This window comes from Cetorhinus maximus, chromosome 9, assembly GCF_964194155.1.
Source record: "Cetorhinus maximus chromosome 9, sCetMax3.hap1.1, whole genome shotgun sequence".
Lineage (NCBI taxonomy): Eukaryota > Metazoa > Chordata > Chondrichthyes > Lamniformes > Cetorhinidae > Cetorhinus > Cetorhinus maximus.
Genome location: NC_135887.1, coordinates 13678970 through 13691484, shown reverse-complemented (window position 1 = coordinate 13691484; position 12515 = coordinate 13678970). Strand labels below are relative to the sequence as shown.

General features: G+C 45.0%; 1 protein-coding gene across 4 annotated transcripts in view; it reads left to right on the top strand.

The window, feature by feature from the left end:
- Positions 1-12197, top strand: part of spata22 (spermatogenesis associated 22) — an 88534-nt gene extending 76337 nt beyond the window's left edge. For all 4 annotated transcript variants that reach the window (XM_078547820.1, XM_078547819.1, XM_078547817.1 and 1 more), the window contains one exon: positions 11948-12197. In XM_078547820.1, coding sequence (XP_078403946.1) covers positions 11948-12139 — 192 coding nt within the window. In that variant the 3' untranslated portion in view covers positions 12140-12197. The remainder of the gene's footprint in view (positions 1-11947) is intronic.
- The last annotated feature ends 318 nt before the right edge of the window (positions 12198-12515 follow it).

Here is a 12515-nt window from a genome sequence, read left to right as displayed (position 1 = left end):
AGGCACTAGCTACTATTACTTCTTGTCGTTCTATAGAGTTACAGAAGGAACGAGTAAATGAAGGAATCAGATGCTTGGACGTATTAAGTGGTTGCTCCTAGTTGCTTCTTTTGCATCCATTAACCTAATGTGCTCAGGTTTATCTCTATCCCTTTCCCAGCCAAAATTCCTGCAAGGAGCGCTGGAGGTAAGGCTTATTAAGGGACAAATTGGAAAAAAAAACATAGACCTGATTTTTCAGGGTGGCGGGGGAACACATCTCTGCCGACTCCAGCAGCCCCTATGACACTTTATGCTCTAATGAGTGCGGATTGGCATAATGCAGGACTTCCACCTTCACCCAGGAGGAAGTCCCGCATTGGAGAGCTGCTGGCAAATCTGATTGGCCAATAGCTCTCCAAACTGTCCAGGCACAGTGCTGCAGTGGCCGGAAGAAGCAATGCAGGGAGCTGCCTGGAACTAAGTCCTGGGATCTGGAGGACAGGTAAGTGTAGGGGGTCCTAGGGCGGGGAAGTTAGGCAACGTTGGGTGTCATGAGGGGGGCTATCAGGGTCTCAGGGAATAGGCCACGGGGGATGGGGGTGGTGATGGGGAGCCGGATCACCGGTCCTTAAGGGGAGGGCGTCCCAGTCAAAAGGGGCCTTCTGATGGAGGCACCCCCGCCCCCCAACTCACCCTCCTGTCCTGCTTTCCCGCCCGAGATCGAACTCAGTTAATTTTCGGGTTTTCCTTGCTGAGCTGTCATCCGCCTGTCAGCCTAAAAATTGAGGCTGGGCAGGATAAGGCCCTTAAGTGGCCACTTATAGGCCTTAATTGTGGCAAGGGTGGGTTTCCCGTCTGAGGCCCTGCCCGCTCTGCTGTAAAATCACTACCAGGTTGAGCGGGCGGGAACCTGGAGGGAACCCTGCCCATGTAAATTCAGACTTACCTGTCCCCTCAGAACCCACCGGTAGAAGCATAAAATTCTGGCCATAAAATTAAAGCCATTTTAAAGTCTTTATCTGTAAAAATAAAAATAGAGCAGTAAATTCAGTTGAAACCACATAGTGCTTTGGGCATGTGCCAATATAACAGGCATCACTGAGTACAAATCTATACTGCTACATGGAGAACTAATTTACAAATGATAAAAAAGTGCCAACTAATTCTGCATGCTAAATGAGACTAAAATCATCCTCCAAAATAATTTGCTGAACAAACTTACCAATGCTTTGGTTCAAAAATTTGCTAGCTGGTATCTTACATTCCATTTACTTTTACACATAATTTATCCATCTGCCTAATCATTATTGTACTTTGGTTCTGTGGCTCTGAGATGTATAATACATTATTTACAATAATTTGTAAAGAAAACCCTTCACTAATTTCACCCCAATTTTATCACAGCTTTGATAGATATTTTCTCAAGAAGTGACATGTTGTTCCTTTCAATTCAGCATCACATGTCTCTGGCCAGTAAGGTAAAATACAGTATAGTTTTGAAACAGCTTTATTATATGAACATACGAAATAGGAGCAGAAGTAGGCCATTCAGCCCCTCGAGCCTGCTCTGCAATTCCATAAGATCATGGCTGATCTCTTTTGTGTTTCACATTGCTCTCTATTCCCAGTAACCTTCAATTCCCTTGTCTAACAAGAATCTATCTACCTCTGCCTTAAAAATATTCAATGACCCTGCTTCCACCGCCTTCTGAGGCAGAGAGTTCCAAAGTCCTCTGAGAGAAAAAAAGTCCTCATCTCTGTTCTAAAATTGCAGCTCACCCACAAGAGGAAACATCCTTTCCACATCCACCTTGCCAATGCCACCTCCAACGCATTTACATCCTTAAATAAGAAGACCAAAACACAATATTTGAGACGTGGTCTCACGAATGCCCTGTCTAACTGAAGCATGACATCCTTACTTTTATGTTCAATTCCTCTCATAATAAAGGATAGCATTCCATTAGCCTTCTTGATCACTTGCTGTACCTGCATATTAACTTCTTGTGACTCATGTACTAGGACACCTAGATCCTTCTGCACCTCGGAATTCTGCAGCCGTTCTCCGTTTAAGTACCACTCAGCTTTTTTATTCTTCCTGCCAAAGTGAACAACTTCACATTTTCCCACATTATACTCTTATCAGCCAGATTTTTGCCCACTCACTCAACCTATCTACATCCATCTTTCCCCTACTATTCCTCATCTCCACCCAAACCAATTCTACATCCTGATCTCCTGGACCAAGGTCATCTCTAATTATTGCACCAATGCCATGAAGTTTCCCTATACCACTGGATTCAAACTGATTGGTCTGTAGTTGCTGGCATTATCCTTGCACCCCTTTTTGAACAAGGGTGTAACATTCGGAATTCTTCAGTCCTCCGGCACCACCCCTGTTGTCTAAGGAAGACTGGAAAATTATCACCAGTGCCTCTGAAATTTCCACTTTCACCTCCTCGGTATCCTCAGTTGCATGTAAATTCCTCAAGTGTACTAGTTACATCCTCTCTCACCTCGGCCTGGGAAGCATCCTCTTCCTTTGTAAAGACAGATGCAAAATACTCGTTTAATACCTCTGCTACTTCTCCTGCCTCCACATGAAAGTCTCTTTTATCCCTAATTGGCCCTACCCTTTCTTTTACCACCCTTTTAATATTTACATGCTTATAGAAGACTTTGGGATTCCCTTTTACGTTAGCTGCTAGTTTCTTTTCATGCTCCCTCCTTGCTTTTCTGATTAGTTTTTTCACCTCCCCTGTGGTCCTTCTATATTCAGCCTGATTCTTCATTGCATTTTCTACCTGACATCTGTCATACACGTACTTCTTCCTTTTCACCTTCACCTCTATTTCTCTGGTCATCCAGGGTGTTCTAAACTTATTTGTCCCGCCTTTCCCCTTCAAGGGAATATATCTTGACATTGCTTGCAATACTAACTCTTTGAAGGTAGCCCATTGTTCATATACCGTCATTGCTGCCAATATTTGATTCCAACTCACTCAACTCAGATGCATTCTCATCCCATTAAAGTTGGCTTTCCCCCAATTAATTATCCCTGCTCTGGATTGCTCCTTATCCTTCTACATGGCCGACCTCAACCTTATGATACAATGGTCACTGTTCCCTAAATGCCCTCCCACTGTTATTTGATCCACTTGGGCCAACCCATTCCCTAGAACCAGGTCCAACAGCGCGTGCCCTCTTGTTGGACCAGAAACATACCATAGGACCATAAGACATAGGAGCAGAAACAGGCCATTCGGCCTACCGAGTCTGCTCTGCCATTCAATGAGATCATGGTGATCTGATAATCCTCAACTCCAATTTCCTGCCTTTTCCCCATAACCCTTGATCCACTTACTGATTAAAAATATGTCTATTTCAGCCTTGAATATACTTAATGACCCAGCCTCTACAGCCCTCTGCGGTAAAGAATTCCACGGATTCACTACCTTCTGAGAGAAGAAATTACTCATCTTTGTCTTAAATGGGTGACCCCTTACTCTGAGATTATACCCTCTGGTCCTAGACTCTCCCACAAGGGGAAACAGCCTCTCAGCACCTACCCTATCAAGCCCACTAAGAATCTTATTTGTTTCAATAAGGTCACCTCTCATTCCTCTAAACTCCAATGAATACAGGCCAAACCTACTCAACCCCTAATAAGAAAATGCCTCCATATCCGGGCTCAACCTAGTGAACAATCTCTGGACTGCCTCCAATGCCAGTATATCTTTCCTTAGATAAGGGGGACCAAAACTGTTCACAGTATTCCAAATGTAGTCCAGCTAGTGCTTTGTATAGTTTTAGCAAGACTTCCCTATTTTTATACGCCATTCCCTTTGAAATAAAGGCCAACATTCCATTTGCCATCCCTGAACTTGTATGTTAGCTTTTTGGAATTCATGCACGAGGACTTCCAAATCCTTCTGTGCTGTAGCTTTCTGCAGTCTTTCTCTATTTAAATAGTATTCAGCTCCTCTATGCGTCCTGCCTACTCACATTTTCTCACATTATATTCCATCAGCCAAGTTTTTTGCCCAATCACTTAACCTGTCTATATCCTTCTGTAGACTTTGTGTCATCCTCACCACTTGCCTTCCCACCTATTTTTGTGTCTATTTTAATAGCTGCAAACCTGGTGATAGTGCATTCACTTCCCTCATCTAAGTCATTAATCTATATTATAAATAATAGTGGACCCAGCACTGATCTCTGTGGCACTCCACTAGTTACAAGTTGCCATTCTGAAAATGCCCCCCTTATCCCAACTCTCTGGCTTCTATTAGTTAGACAATCTTCAATCCATGCTAATATACTACCCCTAACACCATGGGCTCTTATCTTATTAAGTGGCCTTATATGTGGTATCTTATTGAATGCCTTTTGGAAATCCAAATATATTACATGTACTGGTTCCCCTTTATCTATCCTGCTTGTTACCTCCTCAAAGAATTCTAATAAATTTGTCAGGCATGATTTCCCCTTCATGAACCCATGCTGACTCTTCTTGATTATATTATGTATTTCTAAATGCTCTGTTATTACATCCTTTATAATAAACTCTAAAAATTTCCCAATGACGGATGTTAAGCTAACTGGCCTATAGTTACCTGTTTTTTGCCTCCCTTTTTGAACAAGGGCGTGACATTGGTGGTTTTCTAATCTTCTTGGGCTTTTCCACAATCTAAGGATTCTTGAAAGATTACTAACAGTGCATCCACTATCTGTGTAGCTACTTAATTTAATATCCTAGGAAATAACCCATCAGGTCCAGTCAGTATAAACAGCACAATTGCTCAGCCTTGCAATTACTTTGTCAGTCTTTGAAATGTTGCTGGTGCATTTTCATACCAAATGGCATAACTTTAACCTGATATAGTCCATCTGGCATCACAAAAGCCAATATCTCCTTTGCTCTCTCCAATAACGGCACTTGTCAGTATCTTCTCAGCAAGTCAATCTTTGTGATAAACTTTGATTGTCCACCTTCTCAATACAATCTTCCAACTGTGGAATAGGATACGAATCTGCTTTTGTCACTACATTTACTTTTCAAATAATTCACACACCAAGGCGGAATTTTCCGTGCCCGCTGGCGGCGGGCGTGATAGGTGACGTGAGCAGATAATATGGCGCAATTGGTTTCAGAACACCAGGAAGGCAGGTTGCGATTGTCCATTCAACCCACCGATGGTGGGCCACATTTCCCGCCATCAGTCATCCGCAACCTCATTGTAATAGATCAGCACATCATTATCAGGCCATCCTGCCAGGCTCTCGCACCTCTGCTAGATTGTCAGTCCACGTCGGTGGGAAAGCACGCCGATGTGTTTCACAACAGCACAGAGGCAACATGCACTTGGCAGCCTGCACTTTGGGTGAACTGGAGGTAAGTGCATAGCAACGTTCTGCAGAACTTGCCAGGGTTACCCGTTGCTTTACAGGCTTCAGTGGCGCTGGGAGCCGGGGTTAGGTGCCGCCATGCCCAACTGGTGGGGGGGGTGGAGTCAGGGGGCAAGGGCAACCGTGTCTCTGAGGCGACTTTTGAGGGTGAGGGGGAGCGGAGAGCAAGTGCAACTTTGCCGTTGAGGCAACTTGTGAGTTTGGGGGCAGGTGCATCTTTGCCATTGAGGCGACTTGTGGGAGGGGAGGCAAAGCAGCCTTGTCATTGAGGTGACTGGTGGGGGGTGGGCAAAGGCAGCCCTGTCGTTGAATACAGCACACAAGCATTTGGGATGGGGGTGTAGGATGGGCAAGGGAAGTGGTCATGCATTTGGGAAACCTGTGGAAAGTGACCACTCCTCTGCAACTGAGACAGCTCAGGCGCAGACACATTGAAATGATTGAGGTTGGGCTCATAGCTTATCTGCCCACTCAAGCAACGCAGAGACATCAAAGTGCCACCAAGTCCTGCTGAGCTCCCCACCCTCACCCCCTACTGGCACAGACTGCAAATTCATGAGCACATTAGTGGACTGCAGAGCAGCTGGACTATACATGTTGTACAATCTCCTCGCTAAAGCTGGCCATGTAGCAGTCACTGATGGAAGCATTCACAGCCTCTTGCAATGTCAGCATCCCGGTTTGGACCAGTCTCCACCATGGTTCAAGCTAACAGGGCAGCCATGCAGCGCACTAATCCCTGGCCATCCAAGTGGTGGCCAGCACTCTCCGGGAAGCGTTAAGGGGCCGTCTAGGACAGGTTCTTTGTATATCTATGCTAACCGTATGTCTCTCTCTTACATCCTGCAGGAGGAGTGCATCTGGATCATGGAGCCATGAACTGGCTGCATGCCTGATGGCTGACAGAGCACGAAGAAGACGGAGGAGAGAGCAACTGAGGCTCCTGGCTGCACAAGGGCAGGAGTAGTAACCTCAGTCCCACACATGCCACCCAAGAGTCACAGCGAGCCATTGCTGGTCAGCGCCTCGACTATAGATGCCACCTTTCATTCCTGAACCAGTGTCGCCAAAGACTGCACATTCTAGGGAACTGGTCGCTCACATCTGCCATTTACTACAGGATTTGACGCCACAGGGACATGGAGGGCATCTACTGCCAGTGGCTGTGAAAGTGACTGTGGTGCTCAATTTCTATGCCAGTAGCTCCTTTCAGGGCTCCACAAGTGACCTCTGTGGGATCTCTCAAGCCTCCACCCACAAATGCATCCATGAGGTCATGGATGCAATCTTCACGAGGGCACACAACTTTGTGCATTTCGCCCGGGACCAGGACAGCCAGGATGCAAGAGCGATTGGATTCGCCCAGATCTAGGGTTTCCCATTGGTGCAGGGTGTGATTGACTCATGTGGCACTCAGAACTCTGTCGCAACACACTACTTCAACCGCAAGGGCTTCCATTTGCTGAATGTGCAGCTGGTGTGCGACCACCAGATATGCATCCTGCAGATGTGCTCATGGTTTCCAGGGAGCGTCATGATGCCTACATCCTCAGTTGGTCACAGATCCCTGCAGTCTTCCAGGGTCCACAGAGGCTGCAGGGATAGCTCCTCAGGGACAAGGGCTACTCGCAGAGGCCGTGGCTGATGACACCCATGTGGAGGCCTTAGACTGCAGCAGAGCAATGCTATAATGAGGCTCATGCTGCAGCTTGCAACTTGGTGGAGCAGATCATCGGGATGTTGAAGATGAGGTTTTGGTGCCTGGACCAGTCTGGTGAAGCCCTGCAATACAGTCTGGAGAGGCTGTCACGCATTGTCGTCGTCTGCTGCTCCCTTTATAATGTGGTGCTCCAGCGGGGAGATGAGCTGGCTGAGGAGGAGATGGAGGAGCTGCATGTCTCCTCCAATGAAGAGGACGCTGAAGGGGATGAGGCTGAGGAGGTCTTCATAGGCGACAATGACAGGATGAGGTCCTTAGACTGGCTAGATGAGGCAGGTGCACTCGGGAGGCCCTCATAGTTGCTACATTTGTGGAGGATGATGATGACATGCAGTGAGGTGACCCCATAGTTCCTCACATCGCATTTGTGAACGTTTGACTCCAGTCTAGCTTATGGCAGCGTGAATACCCTCTGTGAGAATGCGCCTGTCATGGAGACGCGGTGGAGACCCCAATAGTCGCTCGATTGCAGGAGGATAATGATGTCATGCATTGAGCACACTCCATAAATCTTCACATAGCCTCTGAAAATGTCTGACTCCTGTCTGGCCAAGGGCAGCTCGCTTGCGCTCCGTGATCAGGGTCATACCATGGAGACGCAGCCATGAAACTTTAGAAGCATCTGATGCTTTGACCGCCTTCACCACCTGAGCCCTTCAGGAACTGGCGCACAGCATCAGTGGTCACAGATGTTGAAGAGATGGGGGCGAGCCCCTCTGTAAAAGTGCTGAGAATACACCGAGAGAATGAGAGAACTCTCTGGCGCCTGCCCACTATATTATGACAGCAATGACAAGCATCGCCGAGGTGCAGGCATCAGTAATGTCTCCAGGGAAGGCCGGACCATCACTTTGGCCTAAAGGCTGCATAGAGCACAGGGAAGAGGCCCTAAGGACTGAGGCACCTGCCTTTATCTTGTGCAGAAAGGTTTCACATCTGAGTGACAAGAACACTGCTCATCAGAACATCCCATTTTCCAGTGCCTGGCCCATAGCCCTGGAGGCTATGGCAACACAAGTGAACATCTAAATACTTCTTAAATGTTACGAGAGTTTCTGAGTCAACCACCCTTTCAGGCAGTGAGTTCAAGACTCCCACCACCCTCTGGGTGAAAAAATTTCTCCTCAACCCCCCTCTTAGCCTTCTACCTCTTATCTTAAATCTATGCCCCCTGGTTATTGACCTGTCTACTAACGAAAAAAGTGCCTTCCTATCCACCCTATCTAATCTCATAATCTTATACACCTCTATCAGGTTCCCTTTCAATCTTCGCTGCTCCAAGGAAAACAACCCCAGCCTATCCAACCTTTCCTCATAGCTCAGACCCTCCAGCCCTGGCAGCATCCTGGCAAACCTCCTCTGCGTCCTCTCCAGTGCAATCACATCCTTCCTATAATGTGATGACCAGAGCTGCATGCAGTACTCCAGTTGTGACCTAAGCAGTGTTTTATACAGTTCCAGCATAACCTCCCTGCTCTTGTATTCTATGCCTTGGCCAATAAAAGCAAGTATCCCGTATGCCTTCTTAACCACCTTATCTACCTGCCCTGCTACTTTCAAGGATCTGTGGATATGCACATCAAGGTCTCTCTGATCTTCAGTACTTTCCAGGGTCCTACCATTCAAAGTGCAATCCCTTGCCTTGTAAGCCCTCCCAAGTGCATTACCTCACACCTTTCCGGGTTGAATTCCATTTGCCACGGCTCTGCCCACCTGACCAGTCCATTGATATCATCCTGCAATTTACGGCTATCCTCATTATTTACCACCCTACCAATTTTTGTGTCATCTGTGAACTTCTTGATCATACCCTCTAAATCTAACTCCAAATCATTTATGTACACCACAAACAGCAAGGGCCCCAGCACTGAGCCCTGAGGAACCCTCTTGGAAATAGACTTCCAGTCACAGAAATACCCCTCCACCATCACCCTCTGCGTCCTGCCTCTCAGCCAATTTTGGATCCAACATGCCACTTTGCTTTGGATCCCATGGGCTCTTACTTTCTTGACCAGTCTGCCACAAGGGACCTTATCAAAAGCCTCGTTAAAGCCCATGTAAGCCACATCAAATGGATTACCCTCATCAACGCTCCTGGTTACCTCCTCAAATAATTTGAACAAATTTGTCAAACACGACCTTTCCTTCACAAATCCATGCTGACTATCCCTGATTAATCTGTGTCTCGCCAAGTGCAGATATATTCTGTCCCTCAGAATTCTTTCTAGTAACTTCCCCACCACCAATGTTAGACTGCCTGGCCTGTAATTTTCTGATCTATCCCTTCCTTTTTAAATATTGGGACAACGTTAACAGTCTTCCGGTCCTCCGGCACCTCACCTGTGGCCAGAGAGGTTTTGAAAATTACTGCCTGGGCCCCTGATATCTCTTCCCTTGCCTCCCTCAACAGCCTGGGATACATCTCATCCGGGCCTGCGGATTTATCCACTTTTAATGCCGCTAAACCCGCTAGTACCACCTCTCTATGTTAATTTCCTCTAATATTTCACAGTCCTCCACCCTGATGTCTATACCTGCGTCCTCCTTTTACATTGTGAAGACCGACGCAAAGTATGCATTGAGGACTGTACCCACGTCTTCCGGGTCCACACACACATACCTCGAATGGTCCCTCACTGGTCCTACTCTTTTCCTAGTTATTCTCTTTCTCTTTATATATTTAAAAAACCCCTTTGAGTTTTGCTTTATTCTACCCACCAATGCTTTCTCATGCACTTTCCTAATTTCCTTTTTAATTTCCCCCCTGCACTTTTTATACTCCTCTAGGGACTTTGCCCTATTGAGTACTCGGTATCTAAATAATCTTATATTATCAGCTGACTGTGGATAGTACAATGGGAAGTCTATAAAATGAAATAAATGGAATCAGAAAAGTTATGCAACTCCTTCACTCAATCACAAAAACATTTATTCTTCTGCTGCTCATCCAGCTATGATCAAATATGGTAGAAGTTGGCAAAATCACAGCCATCTTCTAAGATGATAAATTCCTACATCTCAATCACTGATAATTTGGTTTATCTTATTATAAACAAAGAAAATAATCTTTGGAGAATCGTCTTCATAACCATGTAACCTATGCTACCATGAAAAAGATGACAGCTTCACTTGAACTAAAATTGCTGAAGTTGAGAGAAAAAGCAGTCATTATGTTGAACATTTTTGATTAAGTTATGTTTCTTTGTATAATCTCTTTATGTATAGTCTTTTATGGAGGTAACTTGCAATTGATTACAAAGTAGGTGCACCATAAAATGAAGTCAAACATACCTGCATGTAAGCTTTCAGTGACTCATGAACAAGGACACCCAAGTCCCTTTGATGTTCAACACTTCCCAGCTTCTAACCATTTAAGAAATACTCTATTTTTGTTTTTCCTACCAAAGTGGATAATCTCACATTTCTCCACATTGTATTCCAACCACCAAATTTTTGCCACTCGCTTAGCCTCTCCAAACCCCTTTAAAGCATCTTTGCATCCTCACAACTCACGCTTCCACTAGTTTTGTGGTATTTGCAAGCTTGGAAATATTACATTTAATCCCCACATCCAAATCATTGATATAGATTGTGAATAGCTGGGGCTCCGCACTGATCCTTGTGGTACCCCACTAGTCACAGCCTGCCAACCTGAAAATGACCCATTTATTCCTACTCTCTGTTTTCTGTCTGTTAACCAGTTCTTAATCCATGCCAGTATATTCCCCTCAATCCCATGCGCTCTAATTTTGTTTACTAACCTCTTGTGTGGGACCTTATCAGAAGCTTCTGAAAATCTAAATAAAGAAAATCTAAGTAGAAATTGTTTTTATACTTGATTAACCACTTGATGAGATTTAAAAGCTTTGAATGGATTTCATGAATGGGAGTTTTTTTACTATCAAGTGTGTATTAGTGAAAGCTGAATTAGATTTAGACGTTTACTTTTCATCTGCCCATGACTCCTGAGGTCTGCTCATGGTGGATACTGGGGAAGTGGCAAGGGAGGTGGCACGGGGATATGCAGTGTCATGGGGTGAGTTGGGGACACGAGGGCACTGAGTTGGCATGGGGGCTATGAGGGTGTATGGGAGGTGGGTGGGGCTATGAGTTTGCATTGAGTTGGCATGGGTCTATGAGCAGGCATGGGGGGTGGGTGTGGGTGTGAGCAAATAGGGCTAAAGGACCTAACAGCTATTAAAACAACTGGGACAACGTCCCAAAGAACTGAAGTGGACCTTCTAACCACTCTTCCTCGGCACTCGCCCGTCTGTATGGCTGCCTATACTATGCTTTCAGTGATGGTGGGCCCAGATAGCACTCTCCCCCGCCCCCCCGCCAAAGCCTGGAGCAGAAATTGTCTGTGTCGGGCACTTTTCACCAAGGTGGGTTCAGCGAATTGTGAAATTTCCCAACTCGAGGTACTTGCCTCGGTAGCGAAAATCCAGCCCAGTGTGTTGGTACATTCTTGCATTGCATGTTCACTTGCGTATTTATTTAAAAACAACTTCAGACTGCATTGATAGACTAATTGCTGCTCAATTCAGAATTAGATTTTATATCACTGTTAAAATCTGTATGTTCTTGGTTGTTTCATTTTATAGCCGCGTTCTGCCAACTCAGTCTTTCTAAATTTTATTTAACCTTGGCTTGGGTTCTAATGAATATATTATAGTGCTTGGCAGTAGTTTCTATTTTATATTTGGCCCACTGTAGCTATTATATTAGCATCTAGTGCTGGTAAGATTTGTAGCATACCAAGCATTTTGAATTTTTTCCCACTGAATACTAATACACTGGTTGATATGTCAAGCCTGTATTTGCTATTTCCAACAGGACCGTGACCTTCCAAGACTGATCAGAGGACAGGTACACAGATGCATGGGGACCTATGATCAGAGAAGAAACCTTTTTAAATGTGTGTCTGTTAGGCCTGCCTCGACTGTAGAACAGAAAACCTTTGCTGAATTTGTCAGCGTAGCAGATGCTGAAATGACACAGTTTGTTAAGGCATTAAATGAAGTCTGAATATTTCTTCATAACCAATTGCAAAAAATTGGCATTTACTTTTGTCATGTAGGAGGCTGGCACTGTAAAAATGCAGTTTGCAATATGAATTTCATACCGTTTAAAAACTAATTTTAAAATTACAACTGTTGATTGGATAGATGCGTTTTGTGAATCAACAAATTGTGATTGAATCTTTAAATCTTTTGTTTTAATATTGAATTTATGTATGCAGCACTGATTTGCTTCAAACATATTTAAAGTGCTTGTTGAGGTACAAAGATTCCATTGCAGGGTTCTTTCGAAAAATATAAGATTCAGACTGCTAATTTGTGATACCTCTTGTGAACATATACACTTATCCAAATACATTTTTTTGTTTACCACCTGTTCTTTA